Source organism: Desmodus rotundus, chromosome 1 (genome assembly GCF_022682495.2).
Source record: "Desmodus rotundus isolate HL8 chromosome 1, HLdesRot8A.1, whole genome shotgun sequence".
NCBI lineage: Eukaryota > Metazoa > Chordata > Mammalia > Chiroptera > Phyllostomidae > Desmodus > Desmodus rotundus.
In genome coordinates, this window is record NC_071387.1 from 99,922,370 (window position 1) to 99,943,891 (window position 21,522).

The following is a 21,522-nucleotide window of genomic DNA, read 5'->3' on the forward strand; positions in this document are numbered from 1 at the left end:
TTTAAAGTAGTCTTGAAACAGTACGATAAAGGGATGAGCTGGCTTAACTGTAAGCTAGCAAATTGGCTCTGAATCAACTGTTTCAGTGTTGAATAGCCAGCCACTGCCCTACAACAACCCAATAGCTAAAAGCAATTTAAAAGCTAACTCAGTGCATTGCTCCAACTAGTGTGGCTGTTGGTGGGGCACTGTCCTGCAAAGGAAAAGGTCATCTGTTCAATTGCTGGTCAGGGCACATGCGTAGTTTGTGGGTTCAGTCCCTGGTTGGGGCGCGTGCAAGAGGCAGCCAATGTTTCTCTACCACTCTCCCTCCCTTCCACTGTCTGTAATATAATTGAATATTTAAAATAAAATCTGAATATAAAAACAGGAATACTGGAGTAGAAATGCTAGGGGATGAGCAGTAAGACCCACTGTTTTAGAAGTACAAGCAGTGAACACACATCTGCGCCCTGAAAGGAAATGACGGCTGCGAGCACGGGGCAGGCAGTGTGCATTGATGATGTGCCCCAGGTATGCCCCTGTCCTGTTGACCCTCCCTCGCCAGAGTCCAGGTTGGTGTGGGCCTGGCACTAATTTACAGGGAAGATTTTAGGAACTGGGACAGTGCCTGCCAGTTCCTGAGGAGGTAGATGCCCACCAGGTTGAGCCAGACACACTGGGTCCTGGAGCAGCTCGCCAAGATTCCCGCCATGATTTCAGCGAGACCCGCCACAGCTCCCTTGCACTGGAAGCACCAGCCTTTAGTAAGGTCCTCTGAGGTCCCACTATCATAAAGTGCCGGCTTGGGTAGAAGTCTGTAACTGACAGGCTGTGCCTCTCCTCACCCCCAGGACCCCTAGCCACGTGCAGGACAGTCTTTGGCTTTGCGGGCCTCAGCCCGGCGTGTGCGGCGCACTGACACTGGCTGTGGGCCCGAATCCAGGTCGAGCCGACCGCAGGCCCCCAGGAAAGAACTATGCCAGCCAGCGCCTACACGCTACATGCTGTTTTATTACAAGACTACCGCGCATACGTGTAAAATTCATCTGGCAACTACAGCTAAAGCACAAATATCTGAAAAAAGAGGAACAGATTCATTAAATTATGATATGATTAAATCATTGACCACATAGAAAATTTATATAATAAAGCCAGAAAAAAAGTAAAATATAGATTACAATAATTATTCACATTCAAGGCTGTACATCAATACATATAACAACGTGGCCCCGAACATGAATTCAATCCAAACAATTCATATATTAGACTTTAAATAACACAGACTGAATTAGAGGCCAACAGTAGCCAGCAAATAACCTTATATAAGAATAAAAATACAAAAGAGTATATCCTAATATCATTGCATTATTTGTTTTCATAAGTTTTTTAAAAAAATTTTTGCTTTGCCTGTACATCACAGTTACAGCTACAGACCAGGTAGAGAATATTACACATGTCTGACTGACTGCCACCAACCTGAAGGACAGCTACCATACTATCGACGCACCCAATTTTGTGATCAGGAACAGGTACGGCAGCTCTGAATACTGCAGAGTTTGATTTTGTCAACATCCAATCAAACTTACGATGGTGATAGAGGCTTTTCACCTGTAAAATGACTCCTATTTATAGCCATTCAGCCAGATGGGGTAGACGAGGGTGGATTACACAACTAAAACAGGTTTGCCTTTTGTAAAAAAGTTCTGCCTGCACATCAAGTTTGGCGTTTCCTCACACTGAAGACATGAGTTATGGGGAAAATTCAGGTATACACGTAGGCTTGTTCAGGGGCACACCACAGCCATCTGAGCCCAAGAGAAACTCGCTCTTTGCTGGACCGCTTCTGCCCCAGACCCGTTACCCACGTGCAGCCTGATCGACAAACCTCCTGTGCCCCCCAGAAGCTCTTGGAGTGCCCCCTGCCCTGATTTAAAGCACTCTGCAGGCAGGCTGCCCAAGACGCCAGGGCCACACCCGCTTGGGGCACCATCAGTTCAGATTAGGTTTGGATAGGAAAGGAAATAATATGGAGAAACGTCTATGGCAGCATCTCCAAGAACGGTACCATCACCAAACTCTCCCAGCAGCTGCACCCTCTGCCGTCTGGGCAGAGAGCACCATCAGCCCACAGACTGACCGGCGAAGGGAGGGCTGGGTTATCAGAGGAGGCAGGAGACTCGACCCTGCACAATTCAGCCATGATCTCTGGCAGAGGCAAGCGGCACCGAGCACGGTACCTAGAAAACCTCTTGTGCGTGTTTCCCTTCGGAACTGATGGGCCCAAACTGAAGTGGAGAAAGTAAGAATGAAACCAAATTTGGGTGGTCTGGACTTGACCACTAGACAACCTGCAACACTGGGTGAGGAGTGGGGAGAAGTCTTTGACTCTGTATCCGCCAGGACAGTCACATTCTCCATGGAAAAGCCAGGCTGGGCACTGTACTGACCAAGCCCCTCTGACCAAACCCCAGCGTTTGCAGGGCACCGGGGGCGGGGCAGGGCACGCACTCAGTAAAACCCAGCTGTCCGTGCGGCTTCTCTTTCAGGTAGAGCCTTTGCTTCTCCACCGACTCCAAATGGTTCGCCATTCTTTGAGTCTACAAACTTAACGAAAAATCCTCCTCCAAGCATGTGGCAAGAACAGTTCAACACTTGCTATCTGCTGATTGTGCAGATGCGAATTCAGTACCGTTGTGGACACGAAGTACAGGATTCTGAAGATACCGCCAAGCACGGGAAAGCCGGAGCAGCGGGCGTGGGAAGTAACGAGCATGCAAGCGCACCAGGTTCCTTCAGTGAAAATAAGGAAACTGGCTTTCGGAAAAAAATCTGTCACAGACTGCAGCGGTGACATCATTTTAGCATTAGAAAAAGAAAAAGAGTAGTCTTATTCAAGGCTTTGAATAAGAGTTTAAACAGAGTTTACCGAGAGAATTCATTTCTTTAAAACCCGAAGGGGTAACAACAGAGCCGGGAGCGCCTGAGCGTCAGCCCCAGATGGAAACGGGTCGGTGCCGCCTTTTAAACAAATGGACTCTCACGGAACACACCACTTCTGGGGAGGGGGATCAGAATAAAAAAATCAAAGATTTAGGAGGATATTCATCACAGCATTATTTAAATAGTGAAAAGCCAGAAACCATCTAAATGTTTTATAACGGAAATAGATAAATTATGGTAAAATTTCTAATCATTAAAACTCTACAATCAATAAAAATATTTCTGAATCATTGTTCATGACATGGAGAAATGCTTAAGATAAAATTATCAAGTGAAAAAAGCTGGATGCAAAAGAGTGTCCGTGGTGTGTCCCCAGTGTAGGTAAAAAAGCAGACGTGCGGGGGGCGGGGCAAACTGCTCTACACCAAACGTTCACAGTGGTCTTTTCTGGGCGGTAAGCCTAGGGTTGACTATTTTTTCAGGAAACAAATGTTTCAAGAAAGTACTGAGTCACTAGATCCCCCTGTGCCGGCACACTGCCCGGGGTGGGTTGGGGTGGTGTGTGTATGACTGTGCCCCGGGGCCACCTCCCACAATTCCTTCAGGCCCGGGCCACAAATACCACAGTGTGTCCCAAGGGCCTGGAGTAGGTGCAGTCCCTGCCAATGTCGGCATGACCACGAGAGCCAAGTTTCCCAAAGCACGCCTGTCACAAGCCTCTGGAGGGTCAGGTTCAGAACAGCAGGCGGCTGGTGGGGCCAGCCTCCAGAGGGGCTCCGGGCTCCGAGGGGGCTGCCCGCTGCCCACGGCCCTGGCCGGGTCTACAAAAAGAGGGAAGGAGACCTACGCAGCCGAGGTTCCTCGAGTTCCCAGAGACAGGCAAGGCACAGTGGGGACCACAGAACCTCCTGGCTGTCCTCCCTCCCCTCCATGCTGAGAGGCCACGTGGTGTGGGCCGTATCCGTCTCCAGTTGGCGGATACTTGGTTTGGCACTGACACTTGTCCTGCCCTCTCTCAGTGGGACACACGGCTCCTGGATCTATTAAACAGAACATTTTCTTTCTCACTTTGGATAAATTCGTTTGTATTTCCGTGTGCGTCTGTGATGTACGTACACCGACACCCTCATCCACAGCTCAGAATGTAAGGCACCTGCATGCCAAGATGATAGTTATGAGGATAAGTTGGATAAAGCTAGAGTTGACGGAAGTGCAGGGTAAGAAAAGAATGTGTATGGGCCAAAACCATCCCCCCCCCCAAAAAAAAAAAAAAAAAAACCCAGACTCTGAGTGAGCGGAGAAAGTTGACTTACAGAGAAGGGCTCAGCTGTCACTGGCTCAGCTTTGAGCTCAACCCCGAAGCCCTTGTTCTCTGGTTTCAGAGGTTGAGATGGAGCTTGTCGGCGAAGCCCAGGAGGTAGTGGTGCTATCCAGAGGGCGGAACGCTAGGGGAGGGCTTGCCTCCTGAGCAGCCCAGCTGAGTGCTCCTGTTAAAGACAAATACCATCGAGGCCTGTTTCCCTGTAACCAGACTCCGGGAGAGACGCTGCGTAGGAGTGCGTTCCTAACTCTTCTAACTGCACACCCAGGTGGGTGTTTTGAGAAGAGTAAAATGTAAATATAGGAGTAAGCCTGAAGTGAAATTCTCGAAAGAGACGTATCAGGCTCATTTTTTGAAAAGCAGGTGAACACAGGCAAGCCTATCAAAAGCAAGGAGGAAGAAGAGGAGGAACAAAGAGGGAGCTAGATCCAAGGGCAGGCAAGCTCCAACACTTTGGGGCACCTCCGTGGCCGCCGCGCACACACACACACAGACGGGAGCTGTCTCGGACCTCACGGAACGGAGGGCGGCCGGAGCAGAAACCAGCGCAAGCCTGGCCACCATGTCTGCCCCCACCTGAACCGCTCTCCTTGCCCACACGGTGCACTTCTCCACATCCACACTTTTTCCTAGTTTAAGAACAGCCACCCTGATCACTCAAACAGTGTGAAAAAGGCATCTTTCCTCTCCATTTGGACCACTGGTCACACAGGGTGACGGACCAGTGGGCTTGAGACAGAAGACGGGGCAGGGAAGTAGTGAGGGGTCTTTCCTGTGTGAGCCTTTTGCTGGTGCCTTGGTGAAAACCTAAAGGAAAAAGGTGTTCATCCCCTGGGTACAGGGCCAGCTCCTCTCCCACCTGACACCAAGGACTACCCTCCAGGGACACTGGCCAGTGTGAGGAACGGCCAAGACCCCCTGTCCAGGGAGCAGCAGCAGAGAATATCAAAGGACTAGTAGGACTTGGGCCATGTGTACTTTCCAGTAGGGCGGGCGCTGCCTCTAAGCCCCTAAAAGAGGGAACCTGAAACAAAAGGAAAGCAGGCCAGGCGCTTGGGCTCCAGCATGGTGTTCCTGCCCCTAGGGCAGGGTGAGGGACCCACCTGGCGGGGACCAGATGATCTGGCCCCATGAGAAGGTGTTTAGATTCTTACAGCTGGGACGTAAAAATGTTAGACTGTGAGAACATTCAGTCACAACACGAAAAGGATGCACGTGCCGGCCAGGGGCCTGCACGGAGTGCCATCCAATTCGTGAGGTCAGGAGTCTCTCAGCTCCTATTTAACTGATCTGGGGAGGCCTGCACACTTCACCCTTGAAACCAACTCTCCAGAGCAGCTCATCTGGACTCACTCCACCACGTGGAGGCTACCAGGCCCTGATGCCCTGGCTTTGCACGGGGCAGGCATCACCATCTCCCGGTGCGGCCGGCGCTCGTCAGGCCCACCGCTAACTGCACTCCCTTCAGGTGTGTGCTCGGTTTCCAGCTGCTTTCAGCTGCGGAGCGCAACACCATTCAGAGGGACTGGAAGGAACCTGCTGGCAGCAGCTGGCATTTCGCCTGACAACTGGCTCCACTTCTCACCACTGGGAGCCTGCCTGGCAGTCACAACATGTGGGGCACTCACAGACAGCAAAACCACAGAAATCCTGCAGCAAGAGCTACTCCAGGAGGAAAGCAAGGGGCCCGCAGCACAAGGGAGGGCCCCGAATGAGGGACGTGAGGAAAAGTGCACGTGGACAAAAGCCAAGAACCCTCCCGCCCCACGGATATCAGAGGCCACCCCCGGCAGAGGCGCGCTCACACTCCCTGGTGAAGAGTTCTGTGGTAATCTAGGGCAGAAAGAGCCCAGACACACGCCCTCCTCCCTAGGCCACAGCAGAACCGACAGGTGACTGGGACACACTGTGGAGAGCTGGTGACACTGGTCCACTGGCCCAGGTAGGAATCAGGTAGACACGCTGATGGCAAGGACAGCTCGGGGCATCCTCCATAGAGCACAGAGAGCAAGCAAAGCGACCCTGAATTCCTGTTCATTATTGGTTTTGTTCTTTGTGTGGTTGGGTATTTTTTTCTTCTTTTCTTTTAAATAAAAAAGCCGCAAGGTTCTGCTGTCTGCATTCCCCTTGGGATGGCTGGCAGGTGGTCTGGAAGCGTCCCGGACGGCGGTGAGCTGCGCTGGGGCGCGTGTCCTGGCAGCGAGGGCAGCAGCTGCAGGCTGTCACTGCACAGCGGCATCCGGGTGGCTCTGGTATCTGTGCCTCCACACCTCCTGGATCTTTTTGCACCATTTGTGAGCATTCCCGCTCGGGTCCATCAGGTAATACGTCCTGTTTGGCTGCAGAGAAAGAAACCGTTTAATGTTCTCAAGGGAGTCTCCCCAGGGCCAGGGGTATAAGGAAACTGCTGTCCTACTGCAGCCACTGCAGGTACCTTCTGGAAGCACATGAACTTGTGGATTTCCTCCTTCCACGTATGTGCAGAGGTTAAATATGCGGGCGATGACCTACAGATCACTTAGGTCACCCCCAAAGTGCAAAACAAGCACAACTGGTCTCCCGGCCCAACTCAGAATTGAGACATGGTCGTGGGGCCCCCGACACAGGGAAAGGGGGAGACAACTGCCTTGACACCAGCCTCCTCCTTGGGCTACGGCGTTTGGGCGCTTCGGACAGGAAGTATAAAGGCCTCCAACCGCCCTGCAAAGAAGAACCCACAGGGACCAACTCACTGTGTGGACAAAGAAGGTTTTAAAGTTCTTGGCTTCTGGTCGGAGTTCTTGTGACCACGGAATTTCACCTTTCAGAACTTTGTTGACGGGGTCCACGTAATATAAGTGCGGCCCTTCTGTGAGCAGCAGCTGTCGTCGTCGTGCAAATAAGCCCTGATTGGAAAACAGAAAAAGAGGGCCCTGCTTGTCAAGGCCCAGGGCACAGGGACCGCTGCCAGCCACCTATTCGCTCACCTGGGACAAAGGGAGCATGCACACCTCTTCCCCTGTGCGGACCTGGCCTTGGATCGGATCAGGGAGACTGGGAGCATTTACTGCTCGGTTCCAGTGAGCCGGACACCCCCCCCGCCCCCCCGTCTGGGCATCTCTACGTTGGCTGCCACATGGGAGAGTGGCAGTGCAGGCCCATTGGCAGTGGTCATCCCCCACCGCTTCTCGTGTCTTCTGCTCCACACTGGCCGCTCACACCTCGCCCACCTTCAGGGGGCTCTCGTCAGCTGAGGATGCCCCAGGGTGGGTCAGGAATGGAGGTCAGGAGCCTGAGCTTAGAAGGGCCCATATCAGCAGATGGAGAACATTTATGGATGCTGATATGTTTTGATAAAATTAATTTATTTCATTAATCCATAAAACATACTAAATAACAAGTTTCAAAAACAATTCTTATGAGGTGACTTGTGGGGATGTCAAGCAGAGCCTCCTCAACAGGACAGAAACTCGGCCGTGAGTGAGCCCAGCCTCGTGGAGACACCGGAACCCTGGCTCGGAGAAAGAACGGGAGGCTCTGCGCGTTTCACCGCAGCTCACCTGTGTGGTTCCACACAGCTTCCCGTCTCACTAGCTGCAATCTCCCTGAGCTACCAAATCTAGAGATGAGCTCTAAAAGGGAGCCAAAACGAAGGGTGCTGTGTGCAACGAGTTACAGCAGGAACCCGACAGGAAGACGTGATCTTCACTCAGAACCAGGAGGGAGACACGGGCAGACGCACAGGCAGGAGGAATGGGAGTCTCACTTACCTTTCGCTTATCTACTGGGCCCATTTTTAGTATTAAATTATTTTCTACAAACTGATGCCTACAAAAGAAGAGAACAAGAATGAGACACTCACACAAGGCAGAGTCAGAAATTCTCCAAACTCCTCCCTTCAAAACAAATTCCCCAATGGCATCTGTAAACTTCGCTTTAACCATGCCTCACACTTCACAGCTCCAAACTCACTTCTGCAACAGGAGGAAACCCCAAATGCAACTGAGCACAAGGGCGCCACCACTTTACAGAACCGTCAGCCTGTACTGGGACCAGACGCCAGAATGCTGCCCGCTGCCCCACCTCGTTCAGCGGCCTTCATACAACCGAGGTGGAGGGGGACAGGGCTGCAGGGCTGAGCCTGTCACATAAGTCCTCACTATTTAAACAAACTGGGACTGAGACACAAAACCCCTTCAAAAGGCCAGAGCCCACTGGGAGTCAAATCGAGGGTGAAGCCGGCTATTCGTCCTCCACAAACTGGGACCCTCAAGTCAGTGCTCAGAATTTACAAACCACTGAGAACCATCAATCCCTAAAAGAAAAAAGTTGGACTTGGCTTAAGAACATCTCATTTGGTGTTTCTAATATAGTAATAAAGCACTTTTACTCAAATGTGGCAGGAATTTGGAAGAGAAAGCTTCAAATACAGCTTTTGATTTAACACACACAATCAGCAAAGTATATGTCACTTTGATTTAAGAGTTTTTTTTGAAAAATACATAAAATTTATGTATTTTTAGAGAGAGGGGAAAGGAGGGAGAGAGAGACAGACACATCGGTGTGTGGTTGCCTCTTGCACACCCGGCCCCCAACCCAGGCATGTGCCCTGACTGGGAACCGAAGTGGTGACCCCTTCCTTGGTTTGCAGGCCGGTGCTCAACCCACTACACCAGCTACACCAGCCGGGGCTAAGAGGCTGTTTTAATGTCTGCAGGCTATCTCTTTTGGTTCAAGCTAACAGTCACTGGCTTATGATCTGATTTTACTGAAATTCCTGACCTAAGGTTCTGTAGAAACATAAAATATTTCATATTTGAAAAACATGTGAGGCGGCTGTCATTTCAAATAGTGACAATTTTACCACATAAGTATCTAAGTGCATCTACATGCTTCCCTGGTTCCTTTTGGGACCTAGTGTGTGTGCAGGGAGACTAGTCGAGCTCATGGAACCATGTTCTCCCACTGAGTGTGCCAGGCCCAGCCTGAGCCAACCAGACCAATGCCCACACCCTGGAGCCCACTGGGCTTGCCTGCTGAGACCCCATCACTGAGACATAAACCTCAAGCAAACTGATGTAGCATCGTGTGGATTTTGGAAGCAACTAAAAAGAATTTTAACAACAAAAGTGACTATGACCACCTACTCAAGGAAAAGTATAGTATATCACACTCAGAGGTATTTAAAAAATAAAAACAAGACTTGAAACAGAAAAACAATCAAGGAGAGCCCTGGCCAGTGTGGCTCAATTGGTTGGATCATTGTCCTGTAACCAAAAGGTTGAGGTTCGATTCCCAGTGAGGGCACATGCCTAGGCTGCAGGTTCAATCCCCGGTCTGGGCGTGTACAGGTGGAAACTAATCAATGTTTCTTTCTCTCCCCTCCTCTCTCTCTAAAAGCAATGAAAAGGTGTCCTCAGGTGAGGATTAAAGAGAAAAAAATACAACAACCAACCAAAAACAAAACACAAGATTTTTGAAAAGGAGATTCAGTGAGGCTCTGCCACAGCACGGGGTTACTGCGCTCTGCCGTGTGTAACACGCTCCCGTGGTTTCTGTGCGCATTATACACGGGATTGCTATACTCATGGCATGTAATCATTATATCCATGTATAATGTGCATCCTTGTTTTTCCCTAAAAAATTTGGGCAAAAAGTATGCAGTATACATGGCAAAATATGGTACATGGAAAAAACAATGAAGCCTAACTGCCTCTTTCAATCAACAGGTCCTGTTAGGTAAGAACTCAATTTGCAATAAAGAATCAAATTAATAATACGGGGAAAACTTAAATTGTACAGGGGCAGGGAGGAGGGTGTCAATTTAAGCCCAGGCCAGTTGAGAAACTCAGTTAGCCGGGTTGCTGGGGTCCTGGGCCGGTGGCACCATATCACCCGGGAAGCCTCACAGACAGGCAAGAAAAGAAGGGATCTCCTGGCATTTTTGCAGCCTCAGATGGATTGGCAGGAGAGACAGTTTTAAAATATTAAATAAAACAAGAGAAGAACTGGAAGAAAAAGAGAAGGAAATATTGGTCACACTTAACTGGGAGGGGTTACTTTTTAAGCTAGAAATAAAACAAGTCACCTAACACAGTGTAAACAGGCATGACTACGTGAGAACAAAAAGAACCCTTAACTGCAAAAATAACCAAAATTAACAAGAAAACACGCTGGAGAAGATTTTCAGCAAATACAACCAACATCTTACAAAGTGATTGACATAAAAGGCTTAAAACCTCAACAGCCAAAGACACAAACTGGAAATTCCCAAAAGAGGAATCAAGTGACCCCAAAAATTCTCAATAAAGAAATGAAACCGAGCCCCACTTCCAGGCATCCCGCTGAGATGCACGGGTGTGTGGGGAGCGCCATATGGATGCTGTGGAAGGGGCAGTCTCACTCTGCACTGGCACCAACAGGCTTGAAATTAGGAGGACTTGCTGAAAAAGCAATTTGGAAATAATGTACTGACAAGTAGTCCCACTCCCAGAAATCTACCCTAAGGAAGAACAAGATAAGCAAAGGCCAGGAGCACCCATATTCTCAGTGGTTCAGCAATAGAACATTCTGGCACTACATGGAAACAGGCAAGCCCCTTCCTTGTCCCTGCAAGTGAGGACCCCAAATGACAAGTACCAGTCCCTCCGAGGCACGTGGACGCACATTCTCTCTCCCTCTCACAAATGCCCACCAGCACACAGTCCCCTCTCCCAGCTTCTCTGATGACAGGACACAGGAGAGCCACTGATGACCCGGTTGGTGAGAGCTGACCCTGGGCTCCTGACCAGTGCCTGGGGTGGAATGAGCTGAGGACTCAAGGGAGTGGACAGAGATGGTCAGAAGCTCCCTTATTAGTATAAAACCACAGTCTATTCGGTTCAGTTGATTATCCAGTTAGCTCAAACAGGCTACTAGGTATTTACCTACTTTGCCAGGTGGCAGGTACAGTCTGCAGATTCAGAGCTGAAAGCAGACCTAAGTCAGAGACATGCTTAACTCTTGGCATGTAGTTAGCATGTATAAGAGGCTTTACCACAGCCCCTGGGATCACACATAGCCTTCTGCCCGCCCCCTCCCCCCCGGCCACATTTATTATCACTTCATTACAGATGTCAACACAGGGGCCGAGGGGCTCATTACTGGCCCGCAGTCATTTCACAAGGGGTGACAGTATAAAACCCCCCTTGAGGGATTTCCTGATTCCAAAGCCAGCGTCTTCTCCTCATCACCCCATCCTGCCCCACGCAGGTTCTAAGACCAGCTTCAAGGGTGCGAGCTTGAAGCCACCATCAAGCTAGGTCCATTTCGGAACACAGCCACCTCCAGGAGAGCCCAGTGTGACCACCCCAGGAGGGCGCTCCATACTTGGCTTCCACACAAGTGAGGGAGAACCAGGTGACCAGTTCGCTCTAAAACACCAGCTCTCAAACCTTCAGGTCTCAGAACCCTTTATATTTTTAAGCCTTATGGAAGACGCCAAAGAGCTTTCCTTAAATTGGGTTATATCCACTGACACTTACTATGAGAAACTAAAGTAGATATTTTCAAGTATTTTTTAAATTCATTAAAAGAATAATAAACCTGTACTCAATAAATTTAATACAAAGGAAAAAAGAGCCTTGGCCGGGTGGCTCAGCAGGTTGGAGCATCATCCCGTATGCCAAAAGATGTGGGTTTGATTCCCGCTCAGGGACCATATGGCAGCCAACTCACCGATGTTTCTCTCTCTCTCTCTCCCTTCCTCTCTCCCTAAAAAATCAGTAAACAGTATCTTCAGGTGAGGATTTAAAAACAAAAAGAGAGAATAAACAAAAATAATAAACCCACTATGTATGACTGTAAGTAACATTTTCATTCAAAAATTTTTTTCTCCAAAACAACATTACTGAGAAGCACGACACTGCCCACACTGGCAAATCTCTCTAATACCCGGCTTCACAGAAGAGAGCTAGACTCTGCCATCTGCCTCTGCCGTCACTACGGAGATGTGCGGTCTGGGCCAAAGCACACGAGGCAGCCGGCCCCACTCCGTTAAGTCCCTGGAAAAGAGAGGAGTATTTTAATAGCCCTTCCAGATACTTGTGGGAATTCTTCTTTGATACAAAACCCCAACTCCACAAGCACGGCCTCTTCAAACTTAGCTGCTGTGTGGAATCTGAAGAGCCAACAATGAATTTTTCATACTCTGTGACATTGGAATCCATCGAGTGACCTTGCACTGTGAATAGCTCTTCCACCCTGTGACTTTACAGCGCCGTACGCTGGCTACCTGGAAAACTGTGGGTCGCTGAATTATGGAGATCTTCCGAATGCCGACAGATTCCATGCTATCACATCAACAAATCCATTAACATCACTACCTATTCTCCTCAAAAAAGTGTAAGTATTGGGGAGATATCAAACTTACAGTGACAGATAGTTTCCCCAAACTCTAATTTGTACTCAAAGATTTTCATTTATCATTGGTAACAATTACTGGCAATCGTTTTCCTTGACGTGACAGGCTCGTTCTCCTGAAAAATGTCGGCCAGAGAGCCAGGACTGAGTAACCAGTTTGTCAGTCAAACTCCCAGTGAAAGTGGATTCCGAGAAAACAAGCCCGACCGCCACGCCAATGCTTTACTGAGATGACTGCCACACTTAGGCCGGTAGAAGTGCCTCATGCCTTCTTTGCATTTCAATATACAGAACATTAATAAAATCAATACTTTTTCATGACTACCATTAAGTGAGTCTGGCTTCTTTTCTTTTCTCCCTGTGAGCATGTGGCTGTGAAGAAGCCATGTCTTCTAGCACCGCCTGGCCCTGGGGCCTGGCACCGGCAGCCTCATTCACCCCCAGTGCTTCTGGGCATCAGCGCATGTCAACACCCCTGTTCTGGAACTAACTGCGAGGGTCAAAGGAGGCGCTCACCACTGGCCGTTCTGGCGCCATTTGTGCCTACTGCCTGCTGTGCACTTAGGTGGAAGAGCTTTTTTTCTGTAGTGCAAAATAAATTGTAATTTGTTCACCAACACAAGCATCTTGACATTTTGGCACATTCTGAGGACAGCAAACCCTTTTGATTCCAGTTCCCACTCACTGGGACTGCACCATTTTCTCTTGCAGTTCATGTTTATGGCACCTGATGTGGATTGTTTGACATGCTTTTAAGATCAAAGTGGAAGGTTTAAACCTTTTGACAGATGACTTTTTAAAATATAAAAAAGCAGTCCATGAAAAAAAAATCTGTTTTTCAATGAGGGGACCCTTTGTTGCAGTTTAGCCATATACGCCTGATCCAGGATTGGGTTATAAAACCAGATTTAGGTCAACCAGATCTGTTCCTCTGTAATGCATCTGTGGTCCATAAAAGTCTTGTGAAAAGTGATCACTGATTCTTCCTAGTGCGAGATGCCTGGCTGCCCCTTTGATAAGCCAGAGCACCTGCTGTGCAGAGCAACGCCACACCCTCCAGTCCAAACCCCGTACCGGGCGGGGAAGGGAAGAGGGTCTGGTCTGGTGCAGCCTATCTCAGACTCTCACGGGTCTACTCCATAATCCTTGTTCCAATGGTTCAACTAGCCTACTGAGCCCAGAGGATGAACAATTTTGTGGCAAAGGGAAGGGAAAGGAAGCGGGGAGAAAGGTCTTCTGCCTGCATTAACTCATTTCAAGGCCAAAAGCAGTTGTGGGCACAGGTGAGTCGACTGTCCCAGGCAGGTTTCCCGGGTAGCTCGTCACTCCTTCCTCAGGCGAGTGCATACAGGCCGCCGCGGGATGGCACGAAAAAAGACAGGAACACCACCATCCCTGGGTACATCAGGGGAAACAAGCCACCTGGGGACAAGAGTGACAGCAGCAGCCTAGAGGGCAGGCCCCAACTTCAACCGGTTCTTTCACTGCTGGGAAAAACTTAACCAAGTGCAGTCACCTCCTTTGCAACGGTTTGGGTGTGGGGGAAGAGGAGGAGACATCTTCTTTTATGGTAAGCTGGGGTTGATACCAGGCGACTACAAGCAAAGCAGCGAGTCTAGCCCCATCTGGAGATTCACCCACTCTTAAGGCAAGAGTACAACTCAAAGGTAGCGATACCAACTTCCCGCGTGCAGCCTCCTCTTTTCTCCAGTGCGTTAGTGTATCACGGTCCGTGGCAGTGCCAGGATTTTTCTTACCAACTTCCACCCAGCAGGCACAGGGCAGTGCTGACGGCCCAAAGCTTTTTAGTCTCCCAGCTACTGGGTGCATTTCTCCAACCTCAACATCACTCCTACGTAAGACGCTTCAGTGACACTTTGCTGTTTGGCTTTGAAAGAGCTCATCGTGTGTACACTTAAAGTTTCATTTCCTCTATCTTTAGAAACTCTAAATGATTGCTCTTAAAATGCTGCAGCTTGACTGCATCATAAGAGCAGGCAGAAACGTCCATTCCACAGACACAAAATGGCAAGGTATTAATACCTATAAAGCCAAGGGAAAAGATAGCTTTTGTTTCATATGTACAGTTCCCCAGCTTTTCTGGGGCAGGTTCCTTCCTTCCACAAGGCAGAGAACTCGGCTATGTCAGTGTCATCTTAACGCCTGTAGACTTAGGTGGTGCTGCTATGGGCTGAGAGAGCGAGTCTTCTTTTTTAGGTCAATGATCCCTACTTAAATATGAAAAATGTAATTGATCTTTTATTTTAAAATAGCTCTTTAAAATCTAAAGTCACAGTTGCACATAACATTTAGAAAGGTTTGGGGGAAATTTCTAATGTTATTGTAAAACAAGTCAACAAAGTATACTTACTTCTTGTTGTATTTCCATGTGTCACAGGGGAAACTTTAGGATTTCAAAGAAATGATTTATTGCATGATATAAAGTTACAGTAATCAGAGCAGGTACAACTGAAGACGGCTACTACGAGCCTGGTAGCAATACCACAAACTTAATACTCTCTAAAAATGCACTGTCAAAATTTATGACAGACTTAAGCAAGACAGAAACTGGCAGGGCCTGTGGGGGGAGCTCTCTCATACCCTTTGCTGGTCACCCAAGGCCCTACAGGGAAGAACCCCAGGGCTACAGCAGAGCTCTAGGGCTAGAGCAGCCCCTCCCCTCATGGTCTCCATCACCTTCCCCTCTGTACAGAACTGCCCGATTCTAGCCAGCGGCTCTCCGTGTCTGCAGGTGTCCGACTGCAGTCCTTCTCTTGATCCGCCCCCCAACCCCATGAACCCTTTGTGCAGACAGAATACCTAGCTGACTTTCTGTTTAGGGTAGACAGCACATTATTTATACCATAAACCTACTTCTTTACAAGATTAAAAAAAACCCAAGAAAACATGCTCCTTAGCCATCAACGCAAAAATGTCATCCCTACAGTGTGTAGCCCCTGAAAAACTCCTCTACCGACATTCATAGAGAGTAAGAGGGAAAAAGCAAATACAGTTTTAACAGTATTCCAGCGTTATCTTATGGCCTGTGGGCCACACACCGAGAACCACTATTCTAAAGAACAAAGTGCTTGACAGCTTTCCCACTGGCCAAATAAGTGATGCCTCAAGCTGTCTGCAGTTCATTAGCCTCCACAGGGCCTGAACCAAACGGAAAGGGAGACAGCCCAGAACAAAAACAGGAGGCAGGAGGCTGCACATTGTGACTTGCCATCAGTTGCTCCTGCAACTCAGCCCAGAATGCAGGCTGAAGGGCCTGTGCCACGAGGGGCCTCTTGAAAACACCCAGGGCAAAGGCAACTGGGCTTCTGGGGAGTCTCCAGTGCTCTGCTCCCGGCTACACCCTTGGGAAGGAGTAAGCAATTGTCCTAGGAAGCTCCTGCCAACCCCCGCACAGACCTACCTGCAGCGTGTGGCCCACCAGTGCTTAAACTGTTTTGCTCACAGCCCCTCCCCTCCTTCTCAGTACATACTAATACTCCCAGTAATACCGCTTTAGGAAATATCGATTCCTGAGAAGTGTAGAGTAGTTCAGCTGGCAACCATCAATACTCATTTTTTCTAGACACAGTAATTTCTAACGGCACACACCCTAGGTTCACCCACGTGCTGCTTTCCCCCTGCATCTATCTTCGCCCCGCTTTCCACGTGACCACTCTGCAGTCACATGCATCCTCTCTCATGCTGAGCCAATCCCTCAAACCCTGTCCTGCCTCTCCTTCCATCTTCATGCAGCCTCCTACCCCACCACGACTTCCTGGAAGACACTCTCCGCCATGACCCCTGGCCTCGGGCTCCTCTCTGCCCAAGCACAAGACGAAAACACAAAAATTCATGAGGAAAGTGTCAGGATGGAGAAGCTCTTCTCAACATCACCAAAATGGAAAACAACATAAAAACACAAACAGGTTTGTTTTGTAAGAATTTTCAACCTCCATACAAACACATACACACAGACCAAAGAAATTAACTGAAGAAAAATGTTTGCAAAATAGATGACAGAGAAATATTCTTGTCAAAGGCTCTTAAAAGTCAATTTTTTAAAAAATGCAACACAACCCTGCCTGGTCTGGCTCAGTGGATAGAGCGCCAGCCTGCGAACCAAAGAGTCAACTGGTTCGATTCCCAGTCAGGGCACATGCCTGGGTTGTGGGCTGGGTCCCCAATAGGGGGTACATGAGAAACAACCACACATTGATGTTTCTCTCCTTCTCTTTCTTCCACTCTTCCTCTCTGTCTAAAAATAAATAAAATCTTAAAAATATAAAATATAATAAATGCAACACATACAAGAGGAAAAAACAGTCAAAGACATACAAAGCACCCTGAAAAATAAATACAAGTGGCCAATGAATCTAGGAAATGTTTGCCTTGATGAGAATATAAACACCAATTCACATGGGCCCATTTTTAGAAGTCAAAACGCTCAAGGGCAGGCATGGCCCCCGGGGGGATGGGGGCGCTCAAGCGATGCAAGCACTGCCTCCTTCAATGCGCACACCTTCACTCCGCCAGCCACCCCGCACTCCACCTTAAAAGACATATTCAGACAAGTGGGCGAAGCTATGTGCAAAGGATAACTTACAACAGCAGAGACTCTGGAACACCCCGAACATCTCACCATGGGGCAGTGGTTAGTTAAATCACGCTGAATTTATGTCCAAACAGACGCCAGCATGCCTGGCCTGCTGCACCCCAAGGCCAGGGCCTGGGCAGTCCCAAACACACTCACGCCTGGCCCAATGCCTCTGAATACTCACTTCCAGTTGTACCCTTTGACGGGCCTCACCGCAGTGTTAGTGGCAGTTGTGGGAGGCCTGCAGTGGTGCAGAGCCTCACGGGCAGCGGTGACGAAGGCTAGGACGCCTGTTCTGTTTACCACGTCTCACGTTCCCATGTATTCCACTCTGCATTTCTAAAGGAAGCACTGCTTTTGCCTATAAATTCTTACCAAGGGTTTCCACTGGCCTGCTTCTCCAATAATAGCTTCTTCTCATCTTCGGAAAACTGTAAGTCCAGTTCAAAAGAATTAGTGTCCAGGTCGTGGATATACTGCTCGATGTTGCTGCCTGCTCTCTGTGGCAGACCCGTGTCAGAAGCAGACAGGGAGTGGGAGGAGGATGACGATGACACCTGCATGCAGCCAAACTGGCTCAGGAGGTTGTCGTACTGCACAGAGAAGAGGCAAAAGTGAGAACGGTGCCTTAATTTTCCTAGGGTTCAAAGATGCAGACACACTCTGACCTGCCCTATACCAAGCTCACAGTCTAAAGCCCAAAACCCAGGTGGGAGATAAGCCTCGAAGCCCCAGCCCAGCTCTGCTTCTCCCGGTATGCAGGAAGCTCTGGTTCCTCCTCCACTGGATGGCTGGCCTCTGACCCAAGGGCTGGATCCTGCCTGGCCTGGGACCCCCTTCTGCGGGGAACATCAGAAGATGCTTGCCCCAGAGAGCGGCTAACCCTCAATCTCCATCTCTAGGAAGGGAAGGACTTCTGTGAGCCCCATACTGCCCCAACTAGAGGGGGTCAGGATGCCTTCTGGGAAGAGGAGGAACGGGCACCTCGTGCCCCGTAGGGCCCACCCTGCCGGATGCAGAGGCTCAGTGGCAAGACCCTGGGAGCCCAGAGCCCTCCTCCTTTGACCCCGTGGTCCCATGTCTCTGAGTCTGTGGCTGTCACTACATACTCCAATTTAACTGTGTTCTATTTTTTAAAAAAATACTCCTTTTAATCTCAGCAAATATTAATTAAGCTTGATATAGACAAAGTTGCCTGCTATTCTGGAGAGGGCTACAAACCACTGGGGACACAGAAGATGGAATGACTAGCAAATGTGCCAAACAGGCAGGGCCTGTGCACTTGCACACTCCTGGGCTGCTGAGTGGGCCGGAGAGCCCAGCAAAGACCTGGGCAGAAGTGGTCCCCTGAACAGCCTGCCCCACCATGGCTGTCAAAGAGGAAAAGGAAAGACGCTACCAGGAACAGTCAAGATGGGACTGCAGTGTGTCCCTGCAAGTCTCCTGTACCTCCAGAGGGGTGGCACCCTCCACAGACCCTGTGCCCACCTTCCCCATATGTTGCCCAAGCAGCCTTCTCCCATGGGGACACACAGCTCCCTCAGTCCTGCCTCACTGGCTCCCAGGTGAAAGTGGCCCCAGGACACTCCTGTGACCCCTCCATTTAAGGCTCGACACATTCTCCGCTTCCTGTCTAAAAACTCCCTGGCCAAGGCCACCTCTGGGCAGTGTCTCGCAGTTTACAGAGGCTTCCACAAGCCTCTCTGGGTGTGTCAATGAGACCTGTGAAGCCAGTGACACGACTGTTACCATCATCCCCGTTTCTGAAATAGGGAAATAAGCTCGGAACTGGCCCAAGGCCACAATCCAACAGTCAACATTGAATCCGGAGCTAGTCCTCTGTGTCTTTCTAATGCAGCGACTGCCTCGCTCCCTCGGCAGGGCTGCTGGGTGACCGCCATGACCGCGGCTTGCTGGGTGAGTGTGGTCTTGGGGTCTCCACTGTACTGTTCCCCAAGGAAAGCTCCAGATGCTCTATCTCTGCACTCTACTCTCTTCCCCATCAGCAGCACCTAGTACAGACCAGCAGCACAAAGCCCCACGCCCAGAAAGGACACATGACAAGGGATGACACCAGGTTGAAGTGGAGGTGCTCACCCACGCGCAGTGAGGAAACACCTGGCTGCGCCAAACACTGAGCCTCCCTCCAGCAGCGCCACACGCAGCCTGGCCCACTAGGGGTGCGGACACGAGCACCGGCACCAGCCACCGGCACGGGGCTAGGGGCATGGGCGAGAACAGCGTGCCTGCTCCCTTTATTCTGTGAATAAAGACAGTCTCTGCTCCTCGCATTCAGAGGGAAGTCCCCTTTCTGCTGAAAAGGACACTAGACTCTCTTGGAGTCTCACAGATGGTGAGACTGTCCCCTCTGTGACATAATTTCAATCCCCTGCAGGAAGGGAGTAAGTGCCTCCTTGAGCAGGTTTCCTTTGTATTTGATAACTTTCCAGGCCAGTCTTTTTCAAGGCTCACTAAACAGTCCAAATGTGAAGTGTGGTATAGGGAAATCAGCCTGAATACTTTCCAAGGCTTCCAAACCAGACAGCTTTCAGAGCTGAGGGTGAGCTGTCTAACAAGAGTAAGCTGTTCACGCGTGGAGCCAGTTTTAGATGGCGACACTTCAGTACTGAGAAGCCAGAGCTCTCACCATGGTGAAGGCAACAAAACAACAGAGGGCCTGAAAAAGACACTCAAGTGTGTCTGTACACACACACACACACACACACACGCTACCTGAAGTCAAGCTCCCCAGACACAGAGATCCGAGATAAGTGGGGCCTAGTCAGCTCTGTCAGAGCTCGATGAGCAGAGCGTACTGCTTTCTGGGGACATCCCTGCCAAAGGCACTGGAAGCACTAACATGCTCCTGCTGCTGTGACTTAGGAACGACAACGGCGGGGAGCTGGGGCCGAGCCCTCTGCAGTCTGCACACGTGGAGGCTGCACAGCGCTACGGCCACTGCAATGCAGAACAGACCTGGCTCCCTTCAAGTCCGGGCACAAAGGACATTGCAGGACAAGCAAAGGGGGATGTGTTGCTTACAATAGTAGGCAGTAGATATAAGGAGCTCTTGACCTCTGAGAGGTGATACCAATAATAATAATTTTAACTCTTAGATAAAGCCTAGAATTCCCATATCAGCTGAAGTGACATGCTACACATAACTGGTTACAATAAGCACGATGACAGGACTCAAACCAGAAGAACGGGGCATCAATGACAATAACAACACCTGAAGATGGGCGGTGGGCGCACTGCAGCCCGTCGCCCTCCTCTGTCCACTCCCACCTGCTTCCCATTGTCCGTAAGAAAAACTGAGGAACAAGGTGGACTCAGGCCCTACTTCTGAGATCGAGCTGGTGACTACACCTTCCCACACACACCCAGGTGCTGCAGCCCTGGGCTTCTACCAGCCACTAAAAGCAGACACTGACCAGTGTCTATCCTCAATGCCACGCCCCCCAAACGTTCCAAGCAGCAGCACCCCAGGTTTCTCTTAGAAAGATCAGAAGCATTCCAGAATGTCTTCAGACACACGATTATAATGGTACCAGCCAAGAGTATAAGACAGATGCCACCAGGAGACTCAGAGGGGAAAGTGGAGGAAGGAGGATGCTGCTCCCACTAGCTCCAGACTCCCCCACCCAATGCCTGGCTCTGGCTCGATCCCTACGGGTAAAAATTAACTAGAAGAAATGAGATAAAGGGACTCAACTACCCTGGGGCTTGGTGACCTGCACTCATGGCAGAAGTGCAGACAAAAGCCTCCTGGGGCCCAGTCCTGGTGAGAGACTCAGGCTTGGGCTGCAACCATTCGAATACCACTAGATCTATGCCGGCTTGCCCCTGAGCCCTTCGCCCCATGAATCAAAGTCTTGGAGTCCACAGGCACAAACTTCCTGTGCATAGAGGAAGCACTTTCACAAAGCATGGTAAGCAGAACTCTTCTCTGTCTGGATTACTCCCGACACACATGAGCCAGCTTACATTTCCATAGCAGTCTTCGTCATCTTCTGACATGGCTGGTAAGTAAGCTGTGAGTTTTGGAGGTGTCTGATGATGCAGATTCTCCCACGTGATGGACTCAAAGAACGCATGAGCCTTCAGAGGGCCGTACCCTTCCATTTCTTCACAGCCTAATCGCTTTGTGGCATCTAAAACCTTAAATGAAAGTCGAGACAAGTCAGTGGCAGGGGTAAAGAGCAATTCTGACAAAAATTCTTTTTGAGTAGTTCTTTTCAATTCCCAGTATATCCTAGAATTAGAAAGGGCCCATGGCCCATCCCACCTAGGGCCGGGGACAGAA

General features: G+C 49.7%; 1 protein-coding gene across 1 annotated transcript in view; it reads right to left on the bottom strand.

Annotated features, from left to right (window-relative positions):
* Window positions 1–973: 973 nt before the first annotated feature.
* Window positions 974–21,522, bottom strand: part of PDPK1 (3-phosphoinositide dependent protein kinase 1) — a 77,371-nt gene continuing 56,822 nt past the window's right edge. The window contains exons 10-14 of the mRNA XM_053928376.1: window positions 21,204–21,377; window positions 17,592–17,809; window positions 7,993–8,050; window positions 6,976–7,128; window positions 974–6,582 (exon numbers count right to left, since the gene is read on the bottom strand). Coding sequence (XP_053784351.1) covers window positions 6,466–6,582; window positions 6,976–7,128; window positions 7,993–8,050; window positions 17,592–17,809; window positions 21,204–21,377 — 720 coding nt within the window. The 3' untranslated portion in view covers window positions 974–6,465. The remainder of the gene's footprint in view (window positions 6,583–6,975; window positions 7,129–7,992; window positions 8,051–17,591; window positions 17,810–21,203; window positions 21,378–21,522) is intronic.